This window comes from Sceloporus occidentalis, unplaced genomic scaffold (genome assembly GCF_023333645.1).
Source record: "Sceloporus occidentalis isolate IW3139 unplaced genomic scaffold, rSceOcc1.0.p SCAF_1, whole genome shotgun sequence".
Lineage (NCBI taxonomy): Eukaryota > Metazoa > Chordata > Lepidosauria > Squamata > Phrynosomatidae > Sceloporus > Sceloporus occidentalis.
Genome location: NW_028316981.1, coordinates 164,045,228 through 164,063,518, shown reverse-complemented (window position 1 = coordinate 164,063,518; position 18,291 = coordinate 164,045,228). Strand labels below are relative to the sequence as shown.

At 42.2% G+C, this 18,291-nt stretch overlaps 1 protein-coding gene across 5 annotated transcripts in view; it reads left to right on the top strand.

Annotated features, from left to right (window-relative positions):
• Window positions 1-18,291, top strand: part of LOC149322629 (electroneutral sodium bicarbonate exchanger 1-like) — a 127,579-nt gene that overhangs the window by 87,763 nt on the left and 21,525 nt on the right. For 4 of the 5 annotated variants that reach the window (XR_016271981.1, XM_089480507.1, XM_089480515.1 and 1 more), the window contains 7 exons: window positions 3,465-3,611; window positions 4,741-4,841; window positions 5,565-5,739; window positions 6,593-6,726; window positions 9,564-9,809; window positions 16,619-16,724; window positions 18,113-18,274. Coding sequence is in view for 4 of the 5 variants with exons in the window: in XM_089480507.1 (XP_089336633.1) it covers window positions 3,465-3,611; window positions 4,741-4,841; window positions 5,565-5,739; window positions 6,593-6,726; window positions 9,564-9,809; window positions 16,619-16,724; window positions 18,113-18,274 (1,071 nt within the window). In the remaining variant the exon portion in view is untranslated. The remainder of the gene's footprint in view (window positions 1-3,464; window positions 3,612-4,740; window positions 4,842-5,564; window positions 5,740-6,592; window positions 6,727-9,563; window positions 9,810-16,618; window positions 16,725-18,112; window positions 18,275-18,291) is intronic. The other variant, XM_089480521.1, reaches the window with a different exon arrangement.

Here is an 18,291-nt window from a genome sequence, read left to right as displayed (position 1 = left end):
CCTCTCTACAGCTCCACGGGTCTTCATCAAATGCATGGCGCCCGTGGTGGCCTACCTGCCCCAAAGAGGAATCACAGTCTTCCCATACCTAGACGACTGGCTCTTCTCAGCGTCCTCCAGAGGCACTCTCCTCAAGCACCTCAACTTTTCCCTCACGCTTCTTCATGCTTTGGGCCTGCAGGTCAATTTCGACAAGTCCAACTTGACTCCCACCAAACGCATTGACTTCATAGGAACCACGCTGGACTCCGTGGCACTGAGGGCATACCTTCCAGACGCAAGATTTCGGACCCTCTGTACATCCCTATGACCTTGCCTCGACCAGAGGCGCCTGCAAGCTCGTTTGGTACAAGTTGCCATGGGACATCTGGCCTCCACCACCTTTGTCACCCCGTGGGCCAGACTGCGCTTCAGACCTCTCCAGTCTTGGTTCCTCTCCGTGTTCGATCCCGTCCGAGACGCGCCTTCCAAATTGCTCACCATCCCAAGGACTGTACAGAGATCCTTACCATGGTGGCTCCAGCCCGACAATGTCTGCGTGGGGATGCCGTTCCTGCCTCCACAACCAGATCTCTCCCTGACCATGGACGCCTCTCTACAAGGTTGGGGCGCCCACACTCTGGACCTTACCATAAAGGACAAATGGTCACCTGCGGAAGCTGCTCTCCACATCAACGTCTTGGAGATGCTAGCCGTGGAAAAGGCACTCAGAGCCTTTCAAGCTGTCCTCTCAAACAAGGTAGTACTTCTGACAGACAACACCACCGCCATGTACTACCTCAACAAGCAGGGAGGAACGAGGTCGCGGACCCTGCTAGCCGTCACCATTCGCATTTGGGAATGGTGCATACAGCACAAGATTCTTTTACAGTGCATCCACCTGCCCGGCGATCAAAATGACCTTGCAGACCAGCTCAGCAGGTCATCTTCCACCTGCCACGAATGGAAGTTGCATCCGGATGTGGTAAATCAACTCTTCGCCCACTGGGGAACCCCTCTCTTGGACTTATTCGCTTCCCTGTCAAACGCTCACACCCCGAGATTTTGCTCTCGAACCAGGGAGCCTGGATCGGAAGGAGATGCCTTCCAGCTCAGGTGGACTCAAGGCCTACTATATGCCTTTCCCCCGTTCCCCCTGATCATGAGAGTGTTCTCAAAGATGCTGGCCGACCGGACGGACACAATCCTGATAACTCCGTGGTGGCCCAGACAGCCTTGGTTTGCCCCTCTCCTACAGCGAGCCCAAGAATATCTCCGCTTGGAACACCGGCCCGATTTGCTTTCGCTCCACGGCGGGTGAGTCCACCATCCCGAGATGCAATCTCTCCCATTGGTGGCATGGAGGATTCGATCCTGACAACACTTCCAACCGGTGTCCAAGAGATAATCAAGGCAGCTCAGAGACCGTCTACCCAGAGGTCGTATGCCTACAAATGGAACAAGTTCCTTGCCTTCCTGCAGACCAAGGACATTCCACCATCCCGTGTCTCCATCCCTGTGGTCCTGGACTTTCTCATGACACTGACTGAGGCAGGTCTCTCTTTGAGTTCTGTAAAGTGCTACCTGTCTGCCATTTCATCCCACTACTTGTTTCGGGACAAGCCTTCTAAGAAGTTCCTTAAAGGATTCAACAATCTGCATCCACCTGCTACGGTTCCTCCACCACAGTGGAGTCTAGACACCGTCCTGGAACATCTGGTGTCTAAGCCCTTTGAACCCTTAGCTACCACAGACCTGAGACTCCTGACCTGGAAGACAGCCTTCCTGGTAGCTATCACGCCAGCCCGCCGGGCTGGTGAATTGTGTGCTCTTTGTTTTCACAAAGACAAGGTTGTCCTCCGCACAGATATTACTTTCTTGCCAAAGGTGGTGTCTGCTTTTCACATAAATCAGGACATTGTCTTGCCGACTTTGGCTCCTAATCCGACCACGGACTCCGAGCGTCAGCTCCATGCCCTGGACGTTCAGAGGGCGCTGGCGTTCTATTTGGACAGGACATCTGGTTCCAGCCGTTCGGAGAGACTTTTTGTGTGCTACTCCGAAGCCAAGAAAGGGCTGCTGGTTTCACCGCAGAGGTTCCCCAAGTGGGTGGCCAATACCATCCGCCTCTGCTACGAACTGGCTGGAAAGCCCTTGCAATGTCGGGTTAGAGCCCATGCAACTAGGGTGGTAGCCGCATCCTCAGCCTTTTTGATGGGGATTCCCCTTGGGGATGTGTGTAAGGTTGCTGTCTGGTCCCAACCATTGACATTCATCAGACATTACAGGCTGGACGCCAGGGCCAGACATGATGCGGCCTTTGGGAGGGCAGTGTTACTTTCTGCAATGCACTAAACCTGTTGCACTGTTAATAAATAACAAACGTGTTTGGTTTACATACTTCATTGATTGTTGCCTTTATTATGTTTGACACTCCCTCCTCCACTGACTACAGCTCGCTAGTCTAAACCCATTTGTGTGATTCACAGAGACCACAAAGAAGGACAGGTTGCTCACATGTAACTGTGTTTCTTCGAGTGGTCATCTGCAAATTCACACAAACCTGCCCATCCATCCCCTCAGTGTCTGCTCATTTCACAACGCTTGTGCAAGAGGAGGTGTGGTGAATGATTTAAAACAATAACGATAATAACAAGGTGATGGAGGAGACATCAGTATTGAAATAATAAGGGAGCAATTGGGAGTACCCTCTTAATGTTTGTCATGGTCTACTTAGCTACTCTTTTTGGATGGAAGGTGGTGGTGGGGAATAAGAAGGTGGGATTTGTGGATTTTTTTAATGGGCCATCTACCTTTTCACAATAATTTGAAGTACAAATCCAGGGAGAGTTATTCTTGGTAGCAGATCATGAAAATTACTGAAAGTACACACTTAGCAGAAACTATGTGAAAACTCACTGATGCCGGCATAATGCCAATAAAGGCATTGAATAATGATGTGCTCTTCTAAGCCACACTCTCTTGGGGTGGGGGTGGGGGGAGACAGAAATATGCAGAATATCTCCACTACTGGTAGAATGCTGTATACCCTCATTAGCCTATGGCAGTGATGGCGAGCCTTTTAGAGACTGAGTGCCCAAACTCAAAGGCATTCCTGCACTGGGTACTACCCGGTGCCAGGGGGGAGGGAGGCAGGACTCCTGGGGGGGACTTCTGCCTTCAGACAGCTGAAGGCCAAATAGGGTGCATTTCCTATTCTTCCCCCACCCTCACATCTCTCTGCATGCCCTCAGAAATGTCTTTGTGTGCCGGAGAGGGCACGTGTGCCACTATGGACTGCAGCACTAAAAACAAAAACATCTTATCAATTTTGTACCTTCATTTTCAGGAAAAGCCAGTTGACAGATGGCAAGGCAAAACAATGTATTTGATAAGGCAGTTTTTTCTTTTTTTAAAAAATGGCTTTTGTTATTTTATTGTTATATGTAACTAACTGATGGTTCTTCTTCATTTTACATCTAAAGATTTTCCATGATGTTGCTTACAAAGCTAAGGACCGTAGTGACCTGCTGGCTGGGATTGATGAATTTCTTGACCAGGTGACAGTGCTACCGCCTGGAGAATGGGATCCATCAATTAGAATAGAACCACCAAAAAATCTCCCTTCCCAGGTAAATCTTGACATGAAGACTTTGATAATACCACAGAAGTCAAGCCTTTTTGGATGAGCAAGCCTTATCATGGAGAACATGTCCTCTAAATTAGGTGAACAATGTAACCAAGTTCATTGTATTTTAGAAAGCTTTTTGCCTATTTGTCCAGAGCCAAATCATCTGAAGAGAGCTTGCTCAGTTATTCTGGCACACTGAAGTTGTGGGAAGGACTTTGTTCATGTTGAGTCTCATGCTAAAGCTGTGGAAACGTTGACTGTGGTTTAATTTGGACTGCAGAAATAATGCAGTTTGACACTGCTTTAACTGCCATGGGTCAATGCTATGGCACCAGAGCTCTCTGACAGTGAAGGCTAAATAACTCTCAAAACCACACATCCCAGAGTTCTGTAGCACTGAGCCAGGGCAATTAAAACTACATTATTTCTGCAGTCCAAATTAAACCTGTGTGTATATGATGCTATATAAGAGATTTGGCTATTATTTTGCTACATAAGTCACATTTTGATGGATTCTGCATGCCAACTTTTATGAACATAAGTTCAGGTTATTTATCAGCATTTTTTTTTTGGCTAGTTGTTGGGTTAACTATAAAGTACACATTCCTTGCAGTCCCATATGAAAGTCCCTTATTTGCTCACTTCCTTCTCATTCCATATAGACTGTGGCAGCAATGCAAAAGAAACCAACTTCTGGAGCAGCAGGCTGATCCAGCAGCCAAAGTTAAAAAAGTGGAGAAAGCCTTTTGAAAAACAACCCCAGTTACAATAGGAGTTTAAGTTAGGTAGCTCTGCAGCTGCAATAATAAGAAAAGAGGTGTGGAAAACCAAAAGCAGGGAGAACAATCAGCACCTCTTTCTGCAACCACAGAATGAGTCAGGAGACAAAGCAGTGTCAGTAAAGAGAAAGAGAGTAGAATATCCTCAGAACTATATATATAGAGAGAACTAATGACAAACTAGCCACCAGTTCTGTGCAGTAGTCTGATGTAAAACTTCCCTGATGCTAACCTGTTCACTCACTCCATGGTAAGCTTTCTCTAAAGATTATCCCACCTTTTTAGGTGTCTCACTGTGTATTTGTATTACATTTTTTGTTCCAAGGAAACATAATGTTGTCATTTTATCAGGAAAAGAGAAAGATGCCAGGGACACCAGGAATCCCCAATGGAAGTATTTGCCATGATGAAATGGAAGATGACAGAGGGCCAGAGCTCCAGAGAACGGGGAGGTGAATTTCTGTTTTATCTGCCTCAGATGGGCTTCTTGTAAAGGTGATTCTCTGTCACAAGGGTAGAACTCAGAGTTGTTCATGGACACTGATAGTGGATTCAGGAAATCACTTTTATGGGGTATGTTGTAGGAAGAGTGAGTAAGTATAAATGTACATGGACTTCTTCTGCTTTCAAGCATTTGTCCCAATTATCTTTGCTGGCCCTCAAAGACATAGGTGAGAAAACTAGTTAACCAGTCCTAAAGGAAAAAACAAACAAGCAATAATTTGAATACGTACTATGGTGGATAAACAAAAGAAGAAGTGATTGTAGCATATGCTAATATACCTGTGCTTGTAAGTAATGTTGGAATTAACCCCAAGCAAATCATATAGTGCTTCTTGTGCAGACAGAAAATAAATTTTAAAGAGTGAAGGCATCATTCCCCACAGTGTATGTACATGCATATGCAAACATTTAGTCACACTCAGGGTCAAATAAGTTTTCCACAAGGGTTTTTGTTTGTTTATTTGTTTTTGGAACACTAGGGAAATCTGCAGAACCTGTGAACACAATCAACACATATGATATTACCTTCAACTGTTGTTGTGGTGGTTGTGTGTGGGATGCGGCGGAGATAGTTTTTTTCCACATCTCTTTTATTATCCCCCCCCTCCCCGCCAAGCATTGGCGCATTTGGCCTACATTGTGGTAATAATATGCTTGCCTTTTCTTTGCAGGCTGTTTGGTGGCATAATCTTGGATGTGAAGCGGAAAGCTCCTTGGTACTGGAGTGACTTTAAAGATGCTTTGAATTTACAGTGCTTAGCTTCCTTCCTCTTCCTGTATTGTGCCTGCATGTCTCCTGTGATCACCTTTGGGGGCTTGCTTGGAGAAGCAACAGAGGGACAAATAGTAAGAAAGCTTCCCTGCTCCTGTCATGAGTAATTCTCACTTAGATTGCAGTAAAAACAGTGGCTTTACAAAAAAGCAGTGGGCGTTTAATGTCACCAATGCTCTTCTGCTTTTGAGGTATGTGCTGTTCAACATCAATGGATCCAGTATTTCTAGTTCAGGCACCATCATTAGTTTGTGGGACCAGTGGCAAGCATCTTTGAAATTATGAGACTGAATGCCATCTGAGGAATGTGACATTCAAATACACCACATACCTCTCCATAATCTATTTTAGAACAGAGAATAAAGCCACATTCTGAAGGGTGGTTACCTTGATTAATTGCCTCTAAACACATTGCAGCCACCCTTCTAGATTTATAGTCAGAATGCTTAATCATTGACTTGAAAAGCAAAGAAGAAGCAGCTCTGCTTTGCTTAGGAACAAAACACAGGTCTTAAGGTCATTAGCAATGATTAATATACATTAAGGAGTGGGACTAACTGATCCAAGATAAAAATGCCAGAGAAATACTTTGAAGCCAGGTCCAGCAGACATGAAAATGTAGAATTTGTAGAAATGTAGAATTCATTTGAAATTGCTCTCTGACAAGGTGATTTTCTCAATTTCATTGCACATCACCTCCGCTTTAAAGGAATTTGGGTAATTTGTTGGAAAATCCCTGCAGGGAGAAATGTAAAATAGCTGAATGTTGGGAGGGCTATTCAATATGTAGCAAGCCCTCAGAAATTTCTAACCATCTCCCCTGCAGAATCTGAGGCTAGCTTGGGTCAGAATAGTGAGCTGTGCAGATTCTTGCTCTGAATCGGTATGGCTGCTCTTCTGATTTTATCTCTGTGTTTCAACTTGCAGAGTGCAATAGAATCCTTGCTTGGAGCCTCAATGACTGGAGTGGTGTATTCTCTCTTTGCTGGCCAGCCCCTCACCATCTTGGGAAGTACTGGGCCTGTGTTGGTTTTTGAGAAGATTTTGTACAAATTCTGCAAGTAAGGCTTTGCTATCTAAGGATTGGATAGATAGACAGACATATAGCAGTGTGAGCCATTTCCTTTTTTCTTTTCTTTCCCTTTTTATGTGATTTTGCTATAAAAATCACACATATAGTACTGAAGAGTTTGCAGAAAGTGGGACATGGTGATCTGACATGACTTTGATGCCAGTGATGCCATCTGCTGCATGGTACCTAGCTGACAAAGAACGAAGTCCTCCTCTTGACTCCTAGGAATGGCTGTCATTCATTTCACAAACTAAGCCTAAGAAGAATGACAGGAATTCACCCCACCCCACCCCTGCCAAAACATCTTATTAAAAGGAAGCAAAACATACTACACAAAAACATTAAAAGAATGTAACCTACAGTATGGGTTTTGCCACCTATACATTCCCTGTGATCCCCCAGGTTTGCTTTCTTTACTGGTACCAGTGGAATACTGTGGACTGAACCAAGGTGTTGTGCACTTTGAGGGAAATGGTGACAGCATGTTGGTGAGATGCTGGAATAACATGAATCACTAGATTTGAAAGCTTTCTTTATAACTAGGGTGGGCAAGTATGACAGGTCCCAGGATCAGTTTCAAGTTCTGGGATTGTTTGAGGTCTGCATGGACTATTGAAAAATAAAGCAAAAATACCAAAAAAGGTGGAAATCTTCTTCAAGCCTCCAAAATGTGTGTGTGTGTATGTGTGTACAGTATTTACATTAAAACAGTACAGAGAAGCCTTGAAACCTTAAATAATCAATTAATTAGGTACTATCCTACCCTTCTTGACTTTAGGGAGAGTTCAGGCACCCGAGGGAGTTATTTAACTATTAGGTTGTTCCAACTGGAGCAGCAATTCGCTCCTTGTTGGGTTGGGGATTTTGAACATTCTGTGTGTGTGTGTGTGTGTATCACGCTTTGCTCACCCCTGTTTCATAAGTTCACATAACTATTACTGAAGAAAGTGCAAAGACAGATTTACAGCTGAACATCAAAAAAATAATAATAATGACTACAGGTTATTTACATACATTTATAGTAGAAGATGAAGACATTGAAATAGCTCAAGATTGTCCATACCTTGGCTCTGTCATTAATCAGAATGGAGACTGCAGTCAAGAAATCAGAAGACTAGAACTTGGAAAGGCAGCCATGAAGGAACTATATAAGATCTTGAAGTGTAAAGATATATCACTGAATATTGAAGTTAGGATTTTCCATGCCATCATATTTTCCATTTCTATGTATGGTTGTGAAAGCTGGACAGCAAAGAAAGGGGATGGTGTGTGCATGCAGATACACTGACACATCTATCTGCATGTTGCTGCCATTGAATAATATGGAGTGTGATAGTCTGCATTGTTTGCAGTCTGTGTCGGGGAGGGCTGGCATCAAACCCCTGCCAGTGGGAAGGATCCACTGTAAATAGGTCCTAGAGCAAATCAAACCTGAACTCTCCCTAGAATCCAAGATGACTAAACTGACACTATAGTACTTTGGCCATATCATGAGAAAACATGACTCGCTAGAAAAGACAATCATGCTTGGGAAGGGAAAAGGCAGTAGAAAAAGAGGAATCTTGCATTACAGGAGGACAGACTCAGTCAAGGAAGCTATGGGTACCGTGAGTCTGCAAGACCTGAGCTGGGCTGATGGGCTGCTACTGATAGGGTGAATTGAAGATCTCATTCATAGGGTAACCACAAATCAAAGTCGAGAGCAGTTAATAACAAAAACTTTGTGTGTGAAACTAATGAAAGGTTTTGGGCTTTTTCTGTCATTGTACACATTCCAGAGTGCTAGAGGCCTCACAATTGAAGTCCACTTCTCTACATAACAAAAATAAATGACCTGTATTTCTAAAAATATAAATCAATAACCTAAAACAGAAGCAAAATGCAGACCACTGAAAAGTTCTAAGACAAGCAGGCAGAGGAACTGCCCCTTCCAGAAAGTAATCTTCTGTACCATTACAAAAAACATAGGGTCTCCAAGAAAACATGACACCCCCCCCCCCCCAGTCATGCTCACAAGTAAATAGGTTGTATGCTTTGATGTATGCTTACCTGAGCATTTGGCATACATCCTGGATGTTGACAGATGTGTCCTGAAATTGGCTAGATAAGATGTGAATATTTTGCCTGGCCTAAATCTGATTGGTAGTTGTAGGTAGACCCTGTTGCTGAATGTTTGGTGAACAACTATACTAATTCTGTTAAATTCATAGCAATGCTAGAGTTAACATCACTAATTGCTGTGACCAAATTGGGAGAGGGGTGTGTGTATGGACTGCATTTTCTTTTGTCACCCTTTTTAGGGTGTATCTTTGCTTTTCAAATTTTTCCTCCTCTTGCAAGCAATACAATAGGAAAAAATGTATACCAGCTTAAAGCTTTTGGTAATATATGGATATAGAAATTAGAAGAAAAGAGCACTGCTCAGAGGGGTGTGTGGCAAGAGCAGAATCCGATCTAGACAATGTGTTTCTCTTAGGAGTGTAATTATATGTAACAGTATGCTAGGCCACGGTACCTTTTTAATCTCTTAAAAGGGATAGTTGTTAAAGGGAGTGGAATCTCCCATTTGATGAGATTGTTATCATACATATGGGTTCCTCAAAATCCAGGTGATCATTCTTGAATGCTTCCTGATGGGTCTGCACATATCTACTGCACTATAGGGGTGGGGAAGGAAGAAGGGATGCTGATTTATTAATGGGTAACAGTCAAGACTAGACAACTTTTATACCTCTGTCTTTGTGATTTTGTGATCAGAACCAGGATTGTGTTGAGTAGTTCCTATTTCCCTCACCCTATTACTTTTGTGTGTCCCCTCTTCTGCAGAGACTATGGCCTTTCTTATCTCTCCTTACGAGCGTGCATTGGCCTGTGGACTGCTTTCCTGTGCATTGTGCTTGTGGCAACCGATGCTAGCTCTCTTGTCTGCTACATTACCCGGTTTACAGAAGAAGCTTTTGCCTCTTTGATCTGCCTCATTTTCATCTATGAATCTCTAGAGAAATTGGTGAAACTGGGGACGAAATTCCCAGTTAACATGCACAGTGATCTTGACAAACTGACCTTGTATTAGTGAGTTACTCTTGCTTTTTTTTCCCAATAATGTTTTAAAAATTGATTGTTTTCAGTTTATTTGCATTCATTGATTACTTTGAGAATGCTGGTTGCATAGAAATGGGAAACAAAGAGAACTATGCCTCTGAGCAATAATAGCATGAACTAATACCTAAGTAGGCATGTTGAAATAGCCATACTAGCCAAGATCCTATATTGAACACGCAGAGGGTAATGCTGTCTGATGGCAGCTCTGCCTGTCTCTTTCCGCCTGCAGCCACCAAGATTTGAAGTGCACTGCTGTGGCCAATAAACTGCCAGGGAAGAGTGGCAGGGAGGTGTGTGTGTGTGTGTGTGTGTCTATTGTCTCCAAATCATCTTTGATTTATGACAACCCCATTAATTTTTCATAGGTTTTCTTAGGCAAGGAATACTCAGAGTCGTTTTACCAATTTCTTTCTCTGAAATATAGCCTACAGCACCTGGTATTTGTTGGCAGTCCCCCTCCCAAGTACTAATCTGGGTTTACCCTGTTTAACTTCCAAGATCAGACAGGATCTGAGTAGCAGGGAAAACTTAGAGATCTGCAGCAGGAATGGAAGGCAGCCCCCACTGACTGGTCCTTTCCCTCTCCCTGTCCATTGAACAGCTGTAGCAGTGCCCTGGGCCTTGGGAGCTGCTGGGAAGGAGGTTTTGAACAGAGCCAAAGGGTGTAGTGGAAAACAACTTGCACCCCTCCAAACAAGACATACACATGCATGTATGTCACCAACAGGATTCCAGCCAAAGTGTTAGAAATACACCTAGATGGAATTCACTCTGTGATATGTTGAAAAGGGTAAATAACTCTTTAGGCACTGGGCAAGAACTGTAGATCGAATAAAATAAAGTTGTGGGGCACCTTGAAGTTTAATTTGGCATATGTAGCCTGCAGTGCACAAAAACCTCTACCAAATAAAACTTGTTAGTCTTTAAGATGCTACAAGGCTCTTGGTTGTTTTTGCTGTAAAAGACTAACACAACTACACTGCTCCCTAGAACTGTGTACGAGATTAAGGACTTTATTGCACCGCCTCCAGTGCCCAGCTTACCTCTTCCAAACTGAGTTCAAATTTGGAAGTTGTGCTGATTTTACCACACAAACATTTTCCTCACAACAGCTTCCCGTTCCCTCCAGTGTTGAATTTGGGCCCCGTAAGTTGCTTTAGCAGCCATTTTTTTCCAATTCCAAAGCTTCTGATTTGTGTGATAAAGTCCTAAGTCATGTTGAGTTTTAGCTATGCCATGTCTAAGAGGCTTATGAATGTACCTTATTAAAACAGAAGCTTATATCCAATTGTTAGTCCTAACTACATTAGACCCTTTAAATCAATGACAACTTGGTAAGCCAAAATTTGTGCAACTTCCAGTGCTTCAAACAAAATAACTGGACTTAAGGGTAGCATGTAATCCAAGGCTTTCCCATACATCTATATCTTATATACTCTGGAGTAGTTTTAAGAAGAAGGCCAATGTGGTGTAGTGGTTTGATCACTGGACTATGACTCTGGAGCTCAGGGTTCAAATCCCTTCTTGGCCCACTCAGTGATCTTGGGTATGTCACTCTTTCTCAGCCTCAGAGGATGGCCATGGCAAACCCCCACTGAACAGATTTTGCCAGGAAAACCCCATCTTAGGGTCACCATAAGTCAGAATCTGCTTGAAGGTGTACAATAACAGTATCTCATGGTACAGAATAAAAGATGGAATCCAATAAAGACGTTTACTGAAAAATGATTGGAATTAAGTTTGTAGAAGTATTTTGCACATTCTTAGCACACAACCTCAACAATAAAATAAGGATAAGAAGCTAACAATAAGGCAACTATAAACAATACATATATACTTGCATAGATTTATACAATTTGAACTCTGCCCTCAGATCTCACAGACTGGATAGAAATATTTTAATAATTGAAAATAAGTAAAATTAATAAAATGCTTATTCTTTATCAAAAAGCGAATTTGTTACCAAATTGATTGCTCAAAGCAATTTATGAGGGAACACGATTAACCAGTTAACTATGGACCAAAACATTGCCAGGAATTGGACTAAATGGGAATAAATTACCTGTCTGGTTAAGGTTAGTTTCAGAGGTGTTCTATCTATCATTCATCGGCTTAGGAACTTGGGTATTTCTCACTGGTGTTTGATGATCAAAGTGATGGTGAACTTGGGGGGTTTCTTTTTCTAACAGCTAGAAAAACATGCCTCTGAGAAGGCTCAGTTGCTATGGATTCTTATGCTCTTAAAGCTCAACAAAGCAATTAAAAAAAAATTCCATCATGCAGGATGTTTTTCCAAAACTGACAGTATGACATCCCAGTAAAATTTTCATTAACTTTTAATAACATATCTGAAATGTACTGCTAGATCTCAAAACAGAATCATAGAAGGAGAGGAAGCTGCCTCAGACTGAGCCAAGCCATTGCTCCTGCTAGGTCAGTCTTGTTTATATTGACTGGCAATGGCTCTTTGGTGCAGGCAAGCTTTTTTCTAACTCTGCCTGTAGGGTCCAGAGACTGGATCTGGGAACCTCTGTATGAAGAGCTTGTGCCCTCCTCTTGAGTGACTGCTTTTTCTCGTGATGACAATTTTTGTTAGAAAGAGGAGATGTATAAGAACAGCAGAAGTTGAAGGAGGCCACTGGGCCATCATCAGAAACATTTGCCTGCTGCTGACCTATGTCTCCTTTTCCTATCTTTTTGGTAAGTATAGAGTAGGGATGTGATGAACACTGTTTGCTAAAGATACAGGATTTGGGGTTTTCTCAATGCCATGTCAATTATTTATGAGCTCTGAAATTTGACACCTGCTTCACTAAGATGTGAGAATTTGCAGACACTTTATTTGCAAAAGAAGCAATGGGGCAGGCACTTCAATGAGATATTGGATGTTCAGGACATTCTCTGCATTCTCTGAAACGTCAGGAATAAACTCTTCTAGAACATAGCCCGAAAAACCCACAATAAACTTCAGGACATTTTTGGTTGTTTTGCTTAAGTGATAAAAGTAGCATGGCTTCAGACAGTCATTTTAATTGTGAGTCTCAGTCAAGGGAGAAAGGGAATGCCATTGTAAAGATAAACACAGGCACTGCTGTTTATTGCTAGACACTGCGAATGGGGTTTTATGATTGACACCACTAACTACAAGAAGAATTAGGCAAGGAAAGCCAGGTGAGTGTTTTATATCACTCATTCTTCAGGAATTTATCTGGAATAGTTTGTCTGTGAGGGGTGACCAAGTTGAAATATCTCATTCTCCATAGAGGAGAAATAGGAGTAATAACATTTTCTGCGCCCTCTTCAGGGACGAGAAGAATAAAGACATAAATTTACATCATTAGGATAGAGTCAACATGGCAGGCATGTGAAGTGGCTTCATCACAGTGCGACTTACCTCACTTCCTTCTTTATCTGATCGACAATGAAATGCAGGGACTGTCCCAATTTGGAGGGACAATCCCAGTTAGTCCTCTGTCATTCCACCTTTTGAGATGTTTTTAAATTTTCCTGTTTTTTCTCTTCTTCCTGATTTTTCCCTTCATTCTCAGTTTACTTCAGTTGCTTCAGACTAAGTTCAGAGTTCTAAAATAGTTTGTACTTATTTAAGTTGCCAGGGAAGAGAGGAACAGAGAGGAGAGGAGAAGTTAGAATCTTGCCCTTCCCAGTAGGCTCACACAAAAGGAAATTACTGCAGTCTCTCCTATGTGTTGTTCTTCATTAATAAATTTCACCATTTGGACCACACACTGATGTTGCTTGGCCACATGTGTTCTGGTTTTGATCTGTGAAGTGTTAGAGGGTATGATATCTTCTTTAAATAAACATTATTGGGGAAATGTAGAGTGCACAGTCAGTGGCAGCTACGTATTCCTGATAACTTTCCTTGGGACTTCATTCATTGCATCTCATGACCAAATCTGATGTTAATGAGGCAGATGCAATTAACTCAGTCTCCTAGGATTTTTTTTAAAGGTTTGAGCTGAGATATTCTCTGATTTCTCTCTTTACACTGGATTCTCAGTTAGCTTTTCTTTCCCCAAGCGGGTAGCAAAAGAGGGCAAAGTGGGCAAAGAACTTACTGCTAGCTGCACCTGTTCTCCCTGAAGTCTTGGCAGCCCTATTTTTAGCTTCTCAGGAGTTCCAAGGGTGAAAGGCTGAATCCATTGCCCTTGCTCTTGACTGAGCTAAATCAGTGTTGTGTCACATTACATGGTTATTAAGCCAACCAGAGTGAGGGCAGTGTCTGCTGCCCTTGTTCTGAGAATTCCTGGGAGGAAAAAATGGTTTCTACCTACTGTTAAGATTCCAGGGCTGTTAAATGTGTGGTATTAACAAGTAGGTCTTGGAAGAAGGACAGTTTTAGATAACCTTTGTCCCTCTCCCCCAGGAAAGAAGGCAGAAAAAAAATTCTCCCCCTTCCCTCCCTTCCAAGAATCTTTGGCTCAGCCTCGGTGAAAAGCAGGCCTAATAGAAGATGTAGTCTTGAGCATCATAAGGCTTTTATATCATTCCTGTCTAACCTCTTCAATTATAGATTGACTCCACAATTTATTATTTTGTGAAAATATTTGTGTGTGTCTCTGTGGTGTGTGCTTTGAAGTCGTTTTCGACTTTTGGCAACCCTCTCACAAGGTTTTCTGGGCAACTTCCTTCAGAGGGGTTTTCCATTGCTATCCTCTGAGGTTGAGAGAGTGTGACTTGCCCAAGGTCACCCAGTGGGCTTTCATGGCCAAGTCAGGATTTGAACCTTGTTTTCCAGGGTTGTAGTTCAATGCTCAAACCACTATCCCACACTGGTGTCCCACATTATATCACAGGCTTACAGGGCAGTCTACAAATAAAATCAGCCAGAGATGATTTAAAACAATACGGAATAATTTAAATAGTCTAAAAGAATATTAAGTAATTTGACAGTTTGAAACAAATAAAATAGTTTAGACCCATGTTTTCTGTTTTGAATGGGGAAAATCGTTAAGCTCCCAAAGCTCTGATGAAAAGTCATGGAGCTGGAATAAACCCAATGTCTATGCCAGTCAGACCTCCAAAGGGAGAGCATTCCACACCCATGGTACACATTAGGATAAGCCCTTTCTCACATAAACAGTGTCTTTCTCCCATTGCTGTGACACAGATGAGGTCTCCTTTAGCAGACCACAATCCTTCAGCAGGCATAATAATAATAATAATAATAATAATAATAATTAATAAACTGTTTATTTTTATACCGCTTTTCCTCGAGAGCAAAGTGGTTCACATCTACTAAAACTATGACATATGTCATAATACAATATAAAAACAATTAAAAACATTCGATTAAAATTACAACTATTCAATATAATTATCTAAAAACAACTATAACTATCAAGGTATCTAATCTAATTGGGGAATACTTTCTCTACAGAGAGGCAGGAGGGTGTGCTTGCTGGAAGATATATGTTTTCAATACCTTTTTGAAGGCTTCCAGTGTGCCGCTTAAGCGGATCTCTTGCGGGAGTGTGTTCCCAAGAGTAGGCGCTATATATAGGGATAGGCTCTTGTTCATGTGTCCCAAGCTTTAAATATCCCTATTAGCACCTTGAATTCATGTCAGAAGCATATTGACAGCCATTGCAATTACTTTAAAACCAACATGTCCTGTGTCTTTTCTAAGAGGTTTCCACCATGGGTTTAGCTACTGCATATTGCACTAACTATGGCTTCTAAGTCACCTTCAGTGGTAGCCCCCTGTAGAGTGCATTGAAGTAGTCTAATTAAGATGGTACCAATACATAAATTACTATGACCAGATTATCTCTGTCAGACAGGCACTCTGAACCACAGAATCCACCTGGGCGTCTAGAGACAGAGATGAATCTAGGAGTACTCACAGGCTATGAACCTGCTCATTTAGCAGCAAGGGCTAACTGATTGCTCAGTTTCTGGACCTAGGAACCACCAATCCACAGAGCCTCTGTCTTTCAGGGTGCTGTTTCAGTTTATGTGCCCTCATCTAGCGTATTACAGCATCTAGTCCCTGGCCCACCTTCTGCAGAGCCTGACTGATAACAATAAATAGTATAATCTGGGATGAAACTTAATTCTCCATTCATGGGTGAAAACTATCTCTCCTCTCCCCAGCCCAGGACAGGTAGTTATGAACATTAAACTGTCTGAAGGGTAGAGAGTAAAGGAGTCTTTCCTTCTCACTGTTCCATTCTTCCAGCATGCATGTACATCCTTTTCCTGATCCTTTTCATTATTAAAAAAATATTGGGAGACTGTTAAACACATGTGGCCATATTATAATATACCTTGGAACTGAAGACTGAAGGTCAGCTATTTTACAGGAGGAAGAGATATTCACTCTATTAGCAGTGTTTCCCTTCCTGCTACTTTCTAGATGTGTTGGTCTCTAACTCTGACCAACACAATCAGCAGGAGATTATGGGAGATCTAATAAAAAGGGGGTGAAGCAGATGGATGAAATGGAGTGATATGTGGCTGCTCTGGCTGTTCTGGGACCATGGTGACCAGATGGCCCGCTCCCAAAGTGGGCTGCCAGGAGTGGCCTCAATCCGCATGCCAGAAGGAGTGTTTTTTCTTGCTCCTTTTGCAGCTAGCTTCGGGCCACTTTAGGTGGCCTCGGCGCAAATTCTGTTCCCTTCAGGAGCATGCGTCATCTAAATGCCACACCCCCAAAGTGAAGGGAAGCCGCTTTATGTGGCCCATCTGCTTTGGCCAAAGACAATATTTTGAGATGTGGTGAATGTGCTTAATTAACCTTTTCTTGTTTGCTTCAGTTGCAGATGTTCAGCCCCTCGAAATCCCAGCAATGAAACCATGAACTACTGGCAAAGCAACAACATCAGTTTCTCAACAGTCCCATGGGCTAATCTCACAGTTTCTGTAAGTCTGTGGACTTTACAGTCTGTTGGAGACAGAAAGATGCCTTTAGCAAAGCATCATTCACTAATTGGAGCAGCTTTTCCTAAAACATTTTATAGTCTAACATGTTTAATTTGGTGCAGACTTTAGTGGACTGCAGCCCATTTCATGAGATCCTTGGAGTACTGCAGTTGGCTGTACTCCTTCCTTGGATGAGAGGTGACTGTAAGGGAATCAAAATGCAAAATATGCAAACATTGATTATTATTTGAAGGACTCTATAGCCCTATATGAGCCTCTAAGATCCTCAGAAGAGGCCCTTCTCTCTGTCCCACAGAAAATAAATAAATAAATAATCTTAACTGTGATATTAATAGTAGTTAGGTGGTATTGTGACGAAAACCCTTTGTCCCGTCCAGGTTCTGTGAAGAGGATGGTCAGTTTCTCAATATTTCACTTCTACTTAAGTTCTCCCTCATCCACTGCTTATAAATACCTACCACCTATTCCATGTATCTCATGAGATGGGCAGCAGTAGATGAAAATAAAATGTGTTAGGCTGCATCTGATGGTCTGAAGTCCCCAAAATCTTATGCCTAGACAACTAAGCACCTCAAAATCTGCAGAAGCATATCTTCCCTTATATTAGTCTGTGGCTTAAGATCATCATGGAGGCTCTTCTCTAATTACCTCTGGCCCACTATGCATCAGCAATTCAAAAACATAGCCATCTTGGTCTGGATAATCAGTATATGCCAGCAGGGGAAGGAGCCTTCTCAGTTGGCAACTATGGAAAATGTTTCCTGTTGAGGTGTGACTGGTGCCTGCATTATTATTTCAGTGCAATGTTATTTACCAAGGTTTTTTTAGCTGGCCCTGTTTCTTTTATTATTCTTGTGTCTTTTAAGCTTTTTTATGTCTTAATGCTATACTAAAGTTTTTCATATTTAATGTTTTAAAACTACAGTTCTTTAAATTCTATAAAGATCCACTTGGCTTGTCTTTTGGAAGAGCATTTGCTTTAATAGCTAGGATCCATGTACATTAGTGTACTTTACTATGTTTCCTTTTTGATTCTGTACCACCTCTGCCCTGTATTATTCTGATACTTTTTCTCTAGCATTTTTTGTATGCACATGTTTTCAAAAATCTAAAGATTTTAGGTTGACTATTCCTCAAATAAATAAATAAATGTTGAAGTTGCCCAATTGCACCCATGCCTTTGTAGGTTCATGGGTAATGATAATTTGTAGCCTGAAAGAGACCCTGTTCTTTTTGTTCCATCTGCTATGTTGTTTCTTTGTTACTAAACATCAATAGCCTTTATTCAGACATTTCACTGTAATCAATCCACTGTGACTGTTGCAAATGCTGTGCTTTTAATGCTCTGATTATACCTGTTTGAATAGGAATGTCATGAAATGCAAGGAGAGTTTACTGGCCCTACTTGTGCAACCGAAGGCCCTTTTACTCCTGATGTTCTTTTCTGGTCCTGTATCCTATTCTTCACTACCTTTATCCTGTCGAGCCTCCTGAAGCAATTTAAGACTAGTAGTTATTTCCCAACCAGAGTAAGTAGCTGCTGGTG